The sequence below is a fragment of the Malaclemys terrapin genome, chromosome 4 (assembly GCF_027887155.1).
Source record: "Malaclemys terrapin pileata isolate rMalTer1 chromosome 4, rMalTer1.hap1, whole genome shotgun sequence".
NCBI lineage: Eukaryota > Metazoa > Chordata > Testudines > Emydidae > Malaclemys > Malaclemys terrapin.
In genome coordinates this window covers 91,568,169-91,583,580 of record NC_071508.1, presented here as the reverse complement: position 1 = coordinate 91,583,580, position 15,412 = coordinate 91,568,169, and the positions used below count along the sequence as shown (strand labels likewise).

General features: G+C 46.2%; 1 protein-coding gene across 4 annotated transcripts in view; it reads left to right on the top strand.

Moving 5' to 3' along the window:
• MAPKBP1 (mitogen-activated protein kinase binding protein 1) overlaps window positions 1-15,412 on the top strand; it is a 132,686-nt gene that overhangs the window by 93,222 nt on the left and 24,052 nt on the right. For all 4 annotated transcript variants that reach the window (XM_054026225.1, XM_054026226.1, XM_054026223.1 and 1 more), the window contains 11 exons: window positions 786-975; window positions 1,667-1,813; window positions 2,764-2,948; window positions 3,075-3,166; window positions 3,576-3,701; window positions 5,529-5,599; window positions 6,039-6,160; window positions 6,906-6,981; window positions 10,650-10,761; window positions 11,406-11,469; window positions 13,604-13,729. In XM_054026225.1, the coding sequence (XP_053882200.1) occupies window positions 786-975; window positions 1,667-1,813; window positions 2,764-2,948; window positions 3,075-3,166; window positions 3,576-3,701; window positions 5,529-5,599; window positions 6,039-6,160; window positions 6,906-6,981; window positions 10,650-10,761; window positions 11,406-11,469; window positions 13,604-13,729 (1,311 nt within the window). The remainder of the gene's footprint in view (window positions 1-785; window positions 976-1,666; window positions 1,814-2,763; window positions 2,949-3,074; window positions 3,167-3,575; window positions 3,702-5,528; window positions 5,600-6,038; window positions 6,161-6,905; window positions 6,982-10,649; window positions 10,762-11,405; window positions 11,470-13,603; window positions 13,730-15,412) is intronic.

Genomic DNA, 15,412 nt, shown 5'->3' with positions numbered 1-15,412 from the left:
TAACTCAGTCAAATAATCCTGTTCACAAACTCACCAATCTCCATTTTAAAACTAGCGAGGTTGGTTGCCCCCGCTCCTCCTATGGGAAGGTCATTTCAGAACGTCACTGAAACAGGAAGTCTCCCTGGCACTATAATCTCAGATTGTTTTGCACGGCAGAGTGATGCACCAGGACTCCTCCATCAGGAATTTTACTCCATTTAATTTCAGCTTTTATTTTTCCCTCCGGCAGCTGGGAGACTAGAATATAAGTAGGAGTTCTTGCTGCCTACACTGCTACCTCTAACTCCAGCTGTTTGTGCCTGAGACCTTTTGCTGCCAGCAATACCATTCTCTCCCTTCCTTGCTCCCAGGTGTCTGCACTGGGAAGGACTAGGAGTCCAAAATCTGATGGCTCTCTTGTCTTGTCTATTTCTCAGGTATGCTGCAGAGTGAGAGTCTGAATTGAGCTGTGAATGGAATAGCTGGAGAGTGAAGTAAAGGAAATCAAGCCTTGCAGTCAGTCCTACTGGCCCCTCCACCGTAGGAAGTTTAGGCCCCTCTTGGGAGTTTTATTTTTTAGTGTGGAAAGAGGCTGCTATACTGGCACAACAGGCAGATTCTCCACCTCACAGATTGTGGTTACTTCCCCAACTACTCACTGTACTCCCATACCATTGTATACTCCTTCCTCTGGTTAGCGCCAAACTCTTCCCTCCCGGAGGATTTTAGCTTCAAGTCTTGTGTCCCCACTCTCACCCCACTGCTACAGAAATTAACCCGACTGTTGTCCTGTCTTTCCACAGCCGTCTCTTCTCTGGTATGGTGGATGCCAAGTATCCAGATACAATTGCCTTGACCTTCGACCCTACCAACCAGTGGCTATCGTGCGTTTACAATGACCACAGCCTGTATGTGTGGGATGTCAAGGACCCGAAGAAAGTGGGCAAGGTTTACTCTGCCTTATACCACTCTTCCTGCGTGTGGAGTGTTGAGGTAAGGACGGGCTAGGAATGGTGTCCACATACTGGGGTGAGGGGCAGTGTAAGATGGGGACTGCCTATATTTCCCAGTAAGGGACTCTGCTTCCAGACCATGTAGTTAGGGGGGTGTTTGTGAAGAGGAGGTAGGAAACTTCATGGAGTTACTTACACCATGTAAGTGCACAAGTCTCTCATGCCTGGTCAGAAATGGAGGGAAGACAATGTGAAAAGGGAACAGGCAGGGGCTTTTCCTCTGCACTTTTGTATATCTTATTTCTAACCTCTCCTCGTGGATCAAATCTTGAGATAACTCCAGCCGTGTTCCAGTATCAAATGATTGTGGCAACAGTCCAGTGCTGCCCTCTTATGATCTGTGTTTGAACTCTATTAAGTGCTGAGGGTTTCTGGCTCTCTCCCCTCCCATTGGGCTAGAAAAAAAGCAGAGGGTCTTATTCAAGGGACCATCTATATCCAGGTAACTCTACTCAGCATTTGTTTATTTGGAATGAACATGAAGCTGTGATTTGCCAGCCAGTCTGTAACTGAATTCATTCTAGGTAAGCTGAGTTCCTATTGTTCTCATCTGCCTCCTCTATCAAATAGGTAGAAATCTGGTCTGGCCTTGTTTTGGAACTTGCTTCTGGTAACTAGACTACCAGGCACAATGATGTCTCACTTACGGTTTGTTTGTTACGTGCCTCTAGGTGTATCCTGAAGTGAAGGACAGCAATCAGTCTTGCCTGCCCCCAAGTTCATTCATCACCTGCTCTTCTGATAACACAATCCGTCTGTGGAATACAGAGAGTTCCAACATCCATGGCACAGCTCTGCACCGGAACATCCTCAGCAATGTAAGACCCCAGACTCTGCAGTGGCCTTTGGTTCCCTCCTTCCTCTTACACACGAGTGTCCTCTTTAGGGCCCACAGGTCACATAAGGGGCGATGTGTGTCTGGGAAGTTACTCGGACCCGGGGAAATGTAGGGGCAGACCAACTGCAAAGATAAATAATAGCATTTTGTAAGAGTCTTAGGACTTCATATTCCAGAACAGATCAATGTTTCACCAACGCTGGTCTCTTCCAGAGGGTCTCATCCCAGATGCTTCAGAAGACAGTGTAACTGTTTCTCTCTGAGGTCCCAGCTCTGTAATGCTTCCAATTGTCAGGGTTGATAAAAGGGTGTTCTATGGAAATTGGGCATCTCGATTCAGAACCATTTGACTCTCATTTCCTCACTATGTATAAACAGTGATGTTAAAGTAGAAGAAACTCATGCAGTATAATGGTTGGTTCAAGCAATTTGCTTCTGTACCAGTTATGTGACCTAAGGGAGCTGCTACACCAGCCAACTCTCCAGCTCCCTTTCTGAGCAATCTGCACTCCATGTAACAGACTCCTGCCTATTTTGCAATAGAGATTCCTGATGTCTTGGCTCATCTCATGTTATCACTAAAGAACACTTGAAGTCGTTTCCACCACAACCCATTCTAGTACTATCTAGCCCTCAGGTGTCTATCGGTGACACAGGAAATGCAGCTTGTTCCCAGCACCAAGGCTGCTTGCTTTGTCCAACTCCTGTAGAAGGGCCATAGTATGACGTTGCTGTGCTGACTCCCCCCTCCACTTATCTCTCCCCCCTCATTACTGAGTGGCTTGCTGCTGTGGGCTTCACTCCCAGATGGGACACATTGCCTATTACTGCCACTGAAAGGAATGCATTGGCCATCGCTCCAGTTTCATGAGGAGTCTGCCTTCCGCTGCTTCACTTCGATACTTCACTGGTCCCTTCTCTCTTTCCAAGGACCTGATGAAAATCATCTATGTGGATGACAACACTCAGGCCCTGCTGGACACTGATTACAATTCTGGCGGGAGCGCAGACAAGGCTGACATCCAGGCCTTGGACATGAAGGTGGGGATTCGCACACTGTGTGTGAGTCCCAACGGAGAGCACCTGGCCTCGGGCGACAGGATAGGCACTCTCAGGTAACCCCAGGGCTTCTGGAGGAGAGTTAGGATGGGGTCGGGTTGGGGATGGGCATAGTTTGTCTCTCTCATTTTTCACTCTGTGGTTCCACTTTCACACTGAAATCCATCTGTGTCCTATTTCAGGATCCATGAGTTGCAGTCCCTAAGGGAAATGCTGAAGGTGGAAGCCCATGACTCTGAGATCCTCTGCCTGGAGTACTCCAAATCTGACACAGGTAAGATAGGGCAGAGCCTTTATTTCCACTGATTATTTGTGCACCCCTTATGATGTACTGGCTTGTGTACATGTTGCTAAATGACTCCATTCTGACCATCATGTGTAACAACCCCCTACTGATGACCTCTGTTAGCTCGCAGAGTAGAGGCTTGTCGCATTGCAAAAAAGGTCGTAAGTTTGAAGCAGACTTCCTCATCTTGCTGTTGTATGAATGCAGGTAGACACAGATCATTACTTCCCCTATCGCAGTTGGAAAGCCCGGGGACATTTCCTTGTGCACATCTGTTTACTTGCACTAATCTATGATGATCTTCTGTAGCCTAACTTGAGAGGATGCTTAAAACCATGACCAAAGGAGCAGATTACTTCTCAGTGAAGGTTTCACCCTCTTGTAAAATCTTTGGTAGGGTTGAAGCTCCTGGCATCAGCCAGTCGGGACAGACTGATCCACGTCTTGGATGCTGGAAAGGAGTACAGCCTGCAGCAGACACTAGATGAGCATTCATCTTCCATCACAGCTGTGAAGTTTGCAGGTAAGAGATCCTGTACTCCCCTCTGTACTGGCAGGAGTGAGATCCCAACAGCAGCAGGAATACTGCTCTTCTCACATCACAGCTGTGAAGTTTGCAGGTAGATATGTTTAACCTTTTAATCATTTGGACAGATCAGGCCACCTTTTCCTCCCTTTCCATAACTAGAAAGGTCAGAATCACCTTATCCTTTCCCTCCATATTTCTTTGGAGAGTCACATTCTCTAATGATTGTTTTTTTTTTTTAATAAACTCATCTCAAATGCCTACATCTCACTCCTGTTCTCCCGGCTGAGAGAGACTGGGTTGAGGGTCTCTTCAAAATGTAGCAGTGCCAGCATTAATTGGCTTAGAAAATAGGGCAGGTGGTCACTGTGGGGGAATAGAGTGCCTCACACTGCTCAGCAGCAGAGCATTGTGCCTTCACAGCTCTCCTAGTTACTGACGGCTGGAGGAGTGGCAGGCAGGGACTGAAAATTGTACTTGAGTCTCTCAGATGGCAGGGCAGTGCAGTGCACTAACCTATGACCACCATGTCATCCCTGTGGCCAGGTTCGACCCTGGTGCATGTGGGTGCAGTTTCATTGACGCTGAAGTTATGTCCATTTTCTACCAGTACTGAATGTAGCCTCTTTAACTAAATTTGGAAAGATTGTCATTTTCTTCTCACGGAGTGGGAAGGAAATTCTAGGCTCTACAGTTGGTTTCTAAGGAGGTTATTTTTTGGCAGTGCAGGAAAGTCTGGTCTTTCAAAGGCAGAAATGGGAGTGGCAATAAGAAAGACACCGTAAGTTGGATTGGTCAGTTAGTGCAGCATATGTTTATGGCAGGGGTGGGCAAACTTTTTGGCCTGAGGGCCACATCGGGTTCCCAAACTGTATGGAGGGCCGGGTAGGGAAGGCTGTGCCTCCCCAAACAGCCTGGCCCCTGCCCCCTGTCCGCTCCCTCCCGGCATCCCCCACCCCTAACCGTCCCTCCTGGGGCCCCACCCCCTAATCAACCACCCTGCTCCCTGTCCCCTGACTGCCCCGACCCCTATCCACACCCCTGACAGGCCCCCCGAGACTCCCACGCCTATCCAACTGCCTGCGCCCCCCCCCCCCGAACCTCTGCCCCATCCAACTGCTCCCTGTCCCCTGACTGCCCCCTGGGACCCTCTGCCCCTTATCCAACCCCCACACTCCCCGACCCCTTACCATGCCGCTCAGAGCCCAGACGGAGCCAGCCATGCCACCGTGCTGCCCGGCAGGAGCTCACAGCCCAGCTGCCCAGAGCGCTGGCGGCATGGCTAGCTGAGGCTGCGGGGAAGGGGGGACAGAAGGGGAGGGGCCAGGGGCTAGCCTCCCCGGCCGGGAGCTCAAGGGCCGGGCAGGACGGTCCCATGGGCCGGATGTGGCCCGCAGGCCGTAGTTTGCCCACCTCTGGTTTATGAGCTGTTCTCAGCTCATCAGCAGCACAGAGCTACCTTTTCCACCCACATCAGCAGGGAGTGTTGTGGTATCCAGAGAATAAGGGCACTACAATGATGTTGAAGTGTTGAGGGACATTGCAGAATCAAATATCTACCTGCTGCATGATGGATCTGCTTGCTCACTGAGGCCTATGTGGAATTCATTGTGGGTGCCTTCTGGGCTAGTGGTGGTGGAGACTGTTCCTTCTCTAGGAAAGAGAAGGCTTCTGCAGCTCTGTTCGCCATCCTGCAGGGCTGATTTACAGGAGCAGGGGGCAGGTATAGGCAAGTAGGAATGGGTAAATAGAACATAATCTCCTCCATTGCTTGTTGGGTTCCTGTTCATTTACTGATCCCTTTCTGTTTTTTCTCTCTTCCAGCCAACGATGGGAAGGTGCGAATGATCAGCTGTGGAGCGGATAAGAGTGTCTATTTCCGCACTGCACAGAAGGTAACTTAGTTATAGCCATCATATGCTTTTCTATAACCTCTGCACCGAACAGCTCCTTCAAGGAATGGTGTGGGAGCAGCGTTTGTTGCTATTCCAGTCCCAGCCTCTCCCAATGTGACAATGTAGGAGATTGTTAAATGTGCTAGCCACAAGGAAGTGCACAGCTGCTCCAGTCCCAGCTTCTCTTAGCAGCAGTCACTGTAGGGAATGGTTAGGGAACCCATTCCTCTTCCCAGCAGAAGTCCTCGTAGGGAATGGTGCAAGAGCATTGGCTGTGGGAAGAACTTCATTGCACCTCCAATCACCGCCTCTCCCAGGAGTCCCTGTCGGGTGTGGTTTGCTTGTGCGGGCTAGCTGCTTGGGAGGAAGTCATGCACATTTAAAAGATTATGACTGGTTAACTACTTGGCTTTCACTAATTTTTAACCCCTGTGCTCAGACGGGTGAAGGGGTCCGGTTTACCCGGACACACCACGTTGTTAGGAAGACCACTTTGTATGACATGGATGTTGACCCCAGCTGGAAATATGCTGCTATTGGCTGTCAAGACCGTAACATCAGGTTGGTTCATATGTGGTTGGATTTTAGTGTGCTCCCAGGAGCTGGGCAGTGATAGGTGGTCTGGGCTGCACTGCTGCTTAAATGGAAGCTCTGCTCCCCTACCCCTAAATATAACTTGCCTCTTCATGAATGGGCCACAGCCATAGGTACTGGACTAGGGGTGCTGGGATGCTGCTGTACCCCCTGGCTTGAAGTGGTTTCCATCATATACTACAGGGTTTACAGTTTGGTTCAATAGCTCTCAGCACCTCCCTCCCCCCTCTCCTCCTCCCCCCCCCATACAAATTGTTCCAGCACCCCTAGCCACAGCTGTCTTACTGCTGGGACAGCTGAGTAGAGTTTGGTTAGTGCCACTCATAATATATGGCCAATAGCTCTCATTAAGTGCTGGGAGGTTCATTTCCCTCTCTTCTGATTGCTCCATACTCTTCACTTTACCAGTATGAGAATCAAGAAAGAGTGTTAATTCAAACCCACGTCTTTGACCTGATACTGAATAATGTGATCTTTGGGCCACCGTGCTAGCTCCCAGGCTGTTTCTTTAACCATTTAAATGATTATGAGCTTTATGAATTATGGCCAACATGGTGCTCCCCTTGAAATGGCCACTTGCCCTACATCCTGCCGCTCCATTCCGTACAGTGACTGTGTAGGGAGGCCTGTCATGGAGGGGGGGGGGTGGCTTGTGAGAAGAAACGGAGAACCATGCATGGATGTGATGAGTTCTGGCTTGTGTCACCTTCAGGATTTTCAACATAAGCAGTGGGAAGCAGAAGAAGCTGTACAAGGGATCCCAAGGTGAAGATGGCACCCTCATTAAAGTAAGAGCTCCAGAAATTCAAGCATGACACCCCTTCATCCCCCCTGCAAGTCCGTCTCTTCCCCCCGCCCCGCCGACTTGTTCTTTCTTTTTCTGGCTCTTTGGAGCTGAATCTAGTACTCCAGGAAGTGCGGGATGGATCCAGGATATTTTGGTGTGAACTTTCCCTCTGAAGTGCTAATGTGGACTATAGATAGCATTTATTAATGAATTTCTTGCTGTTTGATATCTAGTACATATTAAAAACTGCCTATCCTAGGCTCTGGGCACCCAAGACATTCATTTACAAATTCATTTGTGTCAGAGACAAATACTCAGGCAGCAGCTACTCCTCACCCCATGTGCATAAAACAATTAGCTAATGGTGAAATCCAATTCAAAGATCCCTCCCAGCACCTACCCACAAATACTAGCCCTTATCACGCCACACCCACAGTCTGGGTAAACACAGATGGGCTAATTCAGTCCAAAGTGGGGATAAATGAATAAATGTTTGTTTAATCTCTCTCATTGTATTTCAAGTGATACACTGGGCCAAATTCTCTGCTGGTCTAAATTAGCCACGCTCCATTGAATTCAATGCACCTGCACCAATATGCATCAGAAGAGAATTTGGCCTATGTGGTGCTTCTTACAAGAACCAAAGGCATTTGCTCCTGTTGGCTCCAGAGGCACTTGTCGGCAGTGTCATACTACGTACAAGGCAGTCTTTGGACTCCTGCCCTGGCTCTGTTTTTCCTTGTAGTCTCTGGCCATTGCTGGGACTCCTGGATGTGATTTGCTTTTTCCCCGAGCTCCATTTGGAAAGAGCTCATTCCAGCCCTTGTGTTTATTTGCTTTACGATTACATGCTGCAGCTGCTGGCATTCAAGGTTTATGAGAAATTTGTGAAACCAAGGAAATGAGAGGGTGCCGCCAAGGAAGAGATCTTCAGACAAATGAGAGGCTTAGGGATAGATTAAACCCAGCCATGCTCATGCTGAAACACCCTGCTGTCCTGAGGGACTAGGAACGCTTCTAGAGCCCAATGCTGTGTTGGCAGGTTCTGTGCATGCTGGTCTGTGCACCTCTGCCCAATACACCTCCACCATGGGATACCGTGCTCACTTGTTTCCCAGGGCTGCCCAGAGGGGGGCAATTTGCTCCAGGCCCCCATGAGAGTTTTCAGCAGCAATTCGGTAGCGTCGGCTTCTTCCGCTCTGGGTCTTCGGCGGCAATTCGGCGGTGGGTCCTTCACTCGCTCCGGGACCCGCCGCCGAAGTGCGCCGAAGACCCCAGGCCCCCTGAGTCCTCTGGGCGGCCCTGTTGTTTCCTAGCCCTGTTCCTCTTCTGACAAATGGGATGCTTGCATATTCACCTTTTTCTGCTTAAGTTCATACAGGTAATTACACTTTATCTGCAATTACTATAGGTTCCCCTTCCCTATACACTTACAAACCAAGGCACTGAAAATGAAAAATGGCTGCTCTGTCTTATTAGGTGCTCAATTCTTTGCAGCCCCAAACAATGAAATATTACTGATGTTGGGTTTTTGTTTGTTTGTTCGTTTTTAAATATCCAGCATGTATTTGCTTTGGCTGACCTGGAGAGAGCACTGTACTACTGAGCACTAATAAAGTATAGCAGCATAAGGATTTTTCAGTTTTTCAGCCCATTCTATACTTTTTAGAGGGTAACTGTGTAACTGGGCAATCATGGTTGGCTCTGGAATTTAAATGTGTTTGGCCTCTGAGATCATATATAGAATTGGAATTTTAAGAGAGAACCCCATGAAAAATACATCGACCAAACCAGAATAACCAAAATCGTTACCAGTAGTTAAAAAAAAAAACCTCCCCCAAACCAAGACTTTTGTACTCTTGCTTCTCTAAAGTTTGTCAAAGCACGCATGTAGTAACAGCTCCAGAACCAAGCATGCAGAGAGGGTAACATAGCAAATGGAGAAGTACAGCAGTTGACATGTTGACAAGTCATTTGAGGTTTTTTTATTGCATTGCTTTTTATCAGGCAATATGGAATTGTGGAAACTGGAGGTTTAATGATATTATCAGCTAGCACAAGTTCCCAACAGCACTAAACTTATGGCTAGTTTCCATGTTGAAGGTTTGGATCTTGGGTGTTGGAGAGATTTGGTATTTTATGTAACTTTCCTAGCTATAATTTCTGGGCCTGGGATAGGCTTAAACCATAAAGGAACCAGGATCAACCAAAAATAGTGGATCCCAAATCCGTAATTAAAGTAGGTTGGTGGTGGGGGCCTTCAGAGACAATCAACTTTAGTGTCAGATTGAGTTTGGGGTGCTGTGGGGGATTTCGGCATTTGGGAAGGAGGCTAGATGTAATTCTTGGGAGAGTTTTGACAAGTGGGTTGGGTTGGGGGCTTGTCATAAGATTGCTGGATGGTTTGGCAGCTGAGTAGGGGCATGGGTGAGAGCCATGTTATCTATAATTACTATAATGTTGGTGTATAACTGGTTAAAAAACTACTCAAAGAGTGGTTATCTATGGTTTGCTGTCAAAGTGAGAGGAAGTATTTAGTGGGGTCCCATGGGAATCTGTCCTGGTTCTGATATTATTGAATATTTTCATTGATGACTTGGATAATGGAGTGGAAACTATACTTACAAAATTGCAGTTGACCCCAAGCTGGGAGGGATTGCAAGCACTTTGGAGGACAGGATTAGAATTCAAAATGATGACCAATTGGAGAATTGGTCTGAAATCAACGAGATGAAATTCAGTAAAAACAAGTGTAAATTACTATAGATAGGAAAGAAAAATCAAATGCACGTTACAAAATGGGGAATAATTGGCTTGGTGGTAGTACTGCTGAAAAGGATCTGGGTATTATAGTGGATCACATATTGAATATGAGTCAGCAATGTGATACAGTTTTGAAAAAGGCAAATATTTTGGGGTGTGTTAACAGGAGTGTGGTATGTGAGATGTGGGAAATATTGTCCTGCTGTATTTGGCATTGGTGAGGCCTCACCTGGAGTACAGTGACCACTTCTGGAAGCCACACTTTCAGAAAGATGTGGATAGATTGGAGAGAGTCTAGGGGAGAGCAACAAAAATGTTACAAGGTTTAGAAAACCTGACCTATGAGAAAAGGTTTAAAAAAACTGGGCACATTTTGTCTTGAGAAAAGAAGATTGAGGGAATAGCTGATAAGTCTTCAAATATGTTAAGTGCTATCAAGAGCATGATGATCAATTGTTCTCCGTGTCCACTGAAGGTAGGCGAAGAAATAATGGGCTTAATCTGTGGCAGGGGAGATTTAGGTTAGATATTAAGAAAAACTTTCTAGTTCTACGGATAGTTAAGCGCTGGAATAGGCTTCCAAGTGAGGTTGTGGAATCCCTGTCGTTGGAGGGTTTAAAGAACACGTTAGCTAGCATCTGTCAGGGATGATCTAGTTTTACTTGGCCTGCCTCAGCTCAGGGAACTAGATGGAAACCATTTCAAGCCGGCGGGTGCAGCGGCACCTCCAGCACCCCTAGTTCCAGCACCTATGCTGATGCCCTTTTAGAGTACAGGGCTTAGGGTGACTCTAAACCTTTCTTTCTGTGATGTGTGCCCCTCTTTCTGGCATTCTGGGCATTTCTTGTGCATCTGTCTAAGGTACTGTCTCACCAGCCCTTTCTGCCTCCTGTACTCCTCAACCAGGTGCAGACTGATCCTTCGGGTCTCTACATTGCAACTAGCTGCTCTGACAAGAACCTCTCCATCTTTGATTTCTACTCTGGCGAGTGTGTGGCCACAATGTATGGGCACTCAGGTGAGTTGCAGAAGCTTCAGCAAGTGGCTTTTTAGCTGCAGGTTATACTGTGGCATGTAGTGCTGGTCAACATTTTTTCTGACTTTTGAATGAAACTTTTAATTGGTGATTCAATTTTCAATTAAAAAACAAACAAAAAAACCCACCTTGGAAATGTTTGGGTTCTTTTGACCAGGAATCGAGCTGGCTGAAATTTTGACAATCAAAAATATTTATTGCAATTCCAACTTTTTTTTATTTCAAAAATCTCATAAAAATTCTGTAAAACATTTTACTGTTTATCAGCCACTTCAAATGGACTATAAACCAGCCACTCCTTTTCCAGGGAATCATAAGCCCCTCTATAATACATCTCAACAGCACCCCAAAGGATCACTTTCCAAGGTGGGCAGATTGCTCATTCTTCATGTTCATTCAGGTGTGGGTTTTCCCACATTATTGTACATCAATCAATCTTAATTCTGACCTAGAGGGACCACCTAGATGTGATAGGGGAATTTGTGTATCTCTGCTCCATGCAAACATGCTGGATCTGATCATTATTTGAGTACAGAGCTGAGTCCAGCAAATCTATTTTACCAGTGATCTGTGCTGGGCAGTGGCATGTTTCAAGAGGCGTTGTTCTTGTGTTCTGTTTTACACAGAGATTGTAACTGGGATGAAGTTCAGTAACGACTGCAAACACCTGATCTCTGTCTCTGGTGACAGGTAAGCACGGGGTTTGCTGTTGTGATATTAACTCCCTCTCCTCCTTCAGTAGAGTGTCAGTCTGTGGTTTTGTGCCATTTCATGCAGGAGTTAAACCACCTCTGCAAAGCAGGCGGAGCACACACATTCAGGGCATCGCAATATTTTGATGGCTGTGTTGTGATGTCCGAAACAATCTCTGTGCTTCCTAGATCCCAAATAGGTGCTGCACAACCCAGGAAATCTTAGTGGGCGGAGCTATGGAGAAGATTGGAGCTGAGTAGCAGGCGGGGCAGGATTATGCAGAGCTGTGTGTCCCTAAACTCTGTGATGTTGCCCATGAATTATCTACACGTTTGACCTGCCCTGATACTTCATGAACAGGCTGGGTCTGCTTTCTCAGTTGTAATTCATGCTGTTGATGTCACATCCAGGAATTATAACCATTGTTGTTTTTGTGTGTGAGAGAGAAAGCTGCCCTGTGAAGGGATGCAGCTGGCCAGCCAAGGGTGCCTTAGCTTCTGGCTGCAGTCTCTCACAACTTTGACTCTGCTGTTTAAAAAACTAGCTGGGGAGTTTCCACTGTTCAGGAGAAGTCTGTGTAAATGTGAATGGCTTCAATAACTGGGAACAATGCTCCTGAATCTAGTCACCGTAGGGCTGGCCACAAAACTTCTCCATTTTGCAAAACATTTTGCGGTTTTGAAATTTGTTTTCATTCTCCTGTGGAACCAAAATGAAATATTTTGATATTTTTCCATGAAAAAATTTGAGTGAGTCAGACAGACAGACACAAATGCCCACCCCAACTCCAGAATAGGGCACTTCCCTGGGAGATGCAGGTTCAAGTCCCCGGTCCAAATCTGGTAGAGCAAGGACTTGAACCTGGGACTTCCACATCTCAGGTGAGAGTCCCAACTACCAGAAATTCCACTGAGAATCTGAGAAACTTTCCCAATGAAATTTTCCCCAATAGAAACATATTGGTTTCAACAAAAAGTTTTTGTCAACATTTTTTCAACCTAGTCACTAGTACATAGAAGTACCAAGATTCTTTTATAGGATTGTGTTACCCTAATGGCGTCTACATGAGGCTGCACTCAAGGACAATTGGGAAACTTCAGGTTGTGTAGAATGGGGCTCCCCACTTACTTAGCAATGTTTCTTGCATCTTTCTTGCTTGTTACATCTATGCTCCGTAGACTGTACTGGCTTCAGTTCATTTTCAGGTGCATCTTAATGTGTGTTTGGATCCTGTGTAAACTTTGGGGAAGTTTGAATCTAGATCCAAACGTCGTAGGCTGGGCTCCTCTCTACCTTGAATAACTAGGTGTAACATATAGTGCTGTCACTTTAAAAATATGACCAACTTGTGCCTCCGGAAAAATCATGGGGCACCAGTGCTTGCAGTGGTGGTTGTAAGCTCCTCTGATTTGAAATAACAAGAAAAGGATTTTTTTTAAAAGTCATAGTTGGACAGTTCAAAGCAAACTCCTTTGTAGCCTGGAAGGAGGTTGTAACCACCACCTTGGAATACCAATTTGCTGGCATTTGATGGGGTCTAGGAACCCTACTAAATCCCGTTTAGGGCCAAAAGGAATACAGCCCTTTGGTAATGACCGTACCATTACTTCCCTGTTTCTACCTCGGTATGATTAGACCCAGTGGATTAGTGGGGGATGGGGGGAGGAGGGAAATCATTCAGCACTGAGAAGAGGTTGAACATCAGTGGACATGCCGTGAGGATAGGATGCTCCCCAATCTGAGGAGCCCCGTAGTTTTTGTGTCTTTAAAGGGTTTTTTTTTAGCACTTACGGCCGTAACGTCTAGGTGCTATATACAAAATTTAACAAATATACAAAATCTTACCTTACCTACGTCCCCAAAAGAGGAGCTTCAAAGCATCTATTGTCAATAGAAAAGTCTCTGCAGCCAGAGAGCCTACATATGGGTCAGGCTTGTTGCGGGAGAAGAGCTTCTCTAAATGTCTGTCTCCACAGTACCACGCAGTCTAGTTGTGCCCACTGGGCTCTGTCTTTTCCCTTTCGGTTGGTTTGCAAAACCAGAAAGGAAATTCTTAGCCTCACTGATGGAGAATATTAATAACCCTGGACTGAAAGGAAACTTAACTTGTTCACTCTTTCCCCACTTCCAGCTGTATCTTCATTTGGCGCCTGAGTTCTGAGATGACCATCAGCATGCGACAGCGGCTAGCTGACATGAAGCAAAGAGGGAAGCAGGTGGAGAAATCACCACCACACAAGACAGCTGGACTTATCAGGTAAGAGGTGAGAGGTGCAAAGAGGGAGAACAGTTGGTGGGGCTAGATATTAGTTCGTGTGGGACATTTAAAGGTGGATTTGGGTTAACTGCAGGAGGTTGTTATCCCTCACCAAGAGTATTTTTCCAGCTTCTCTTGCTTTTGTTGTTTGTCGGCTTTACACTGGTTTCTTGTGCTGCTTGTTCTTCATCTCTGCATTTTTGGGTTTAAAACCTGTCTCTGTGATCTAATGGCAGAGTACATCCAGCATCGCTTCATTCTGTGTTGTAATCTGTACTGAATGTCACAGCTCTTTAATTAATGCTGAACATGGTGTCAGAAATCTACTTTTCAAAGCAATACTGAGACAGGTACATAACATCCTGTCAAGGAGAACTTGGTAATTTATGGCTAGAGATCTCTGGGTCTATGTTAAAAACCCACCCTGTCAAAATTGGCAGCTAGATTTATGCAAAGTATGCACTGAAAAATACCTGCCATTTGTATGTTTTTTGCAGTGTTGATCTTTTTTGGTGAAAAGCACTGGCAGGTCCTAGAGATCTGCTGTATTCATTGTTAACTTAGCCCCAGGAGTGGAGGTTTCAGGGAGGGTCACTTTTAAAAAATATAAATCCAGGGGAATGACTTTTGCTGGCTAGTCAGATTTTTTTTGCTCTTACAGTAAACAAAACATGTCTAAAAATAAACCGCACAAACTGGAAACTCTGGAATAGATCTAAATTTATCCAGTGATCCTCCTCTGAACAATGGTTCTCAAGGACTGAGCTCTGAGTTTCAAACAGAACAAACTCAGCTGGGAGGACTGGCTGGGCTTTTAGGGCTGTGGATCAGTTCAATGTAAAATATGTGGCTTTATGTGCTGACATGAATTTGGGAGAGGGAAATATCTGCGAGGGGTGGAGGAGGGAAATATCTGCAGCCCTGAGCAGGCTCACATGGTATCAAAATGAGAATTGGATCCATAAATATTTTTGGGTTTTCCCTCCTTTTCCTCCTCAAATGACTCGGAGTTAAAATCTGGATGTAAAAGTGCCAAAGTGATGAAGGTCTTGCCAGACTGGTTGTTTGAAAGAATTACAAGAACCTTTCCCTCCCTTTGGGAGCAGAGTGTGCAGGAGGAAAGTCTGTGTGCATAGTTTCACTGAGCATAGACTAAGGTTTCCTTTCCTTGAAGTATCTCCTGTCCGACATGCATGCAATAATTATTCTGGGATGCCTCAATATTGAGCCATGAAGCAGTCTTTTCTAGCCAAAATGCTAGAGCTGTAAAGCAATGTGCTTTTTATAGCAGACTCTCCATCATTCCAGCAGCTGCAACTTTGCCTTATTGAGGCGCAGTCTGTGACGGACGCTCCCAGTTTCATTTGGCACTAGGTGAGACTTGTCTCTGTCACATTCTCTTGCTGGCGGCTTGAATGGGTGCCACACCAGCACAAGCAATTTGGAAAACTTGTTTGGTGACCTCTTTGTTAGTCTGGAACACTTTAGGTTGGTCATCTTAAAGCTTGTTTTCAGTTTCGACCTGTCAGTGTGGTCACTGGCTATCGGCAGACAGTTCCAGAGCATTTTGGATTGCTGGCTGAATTTGAAGGAATAGCCCACTGTGTGCAGCAGAGGAACTGAGGATCTTGAGTAAGAGTCCATGTTTTATAGATATGTAATATCTCCTCTTGTTTTGCCTTC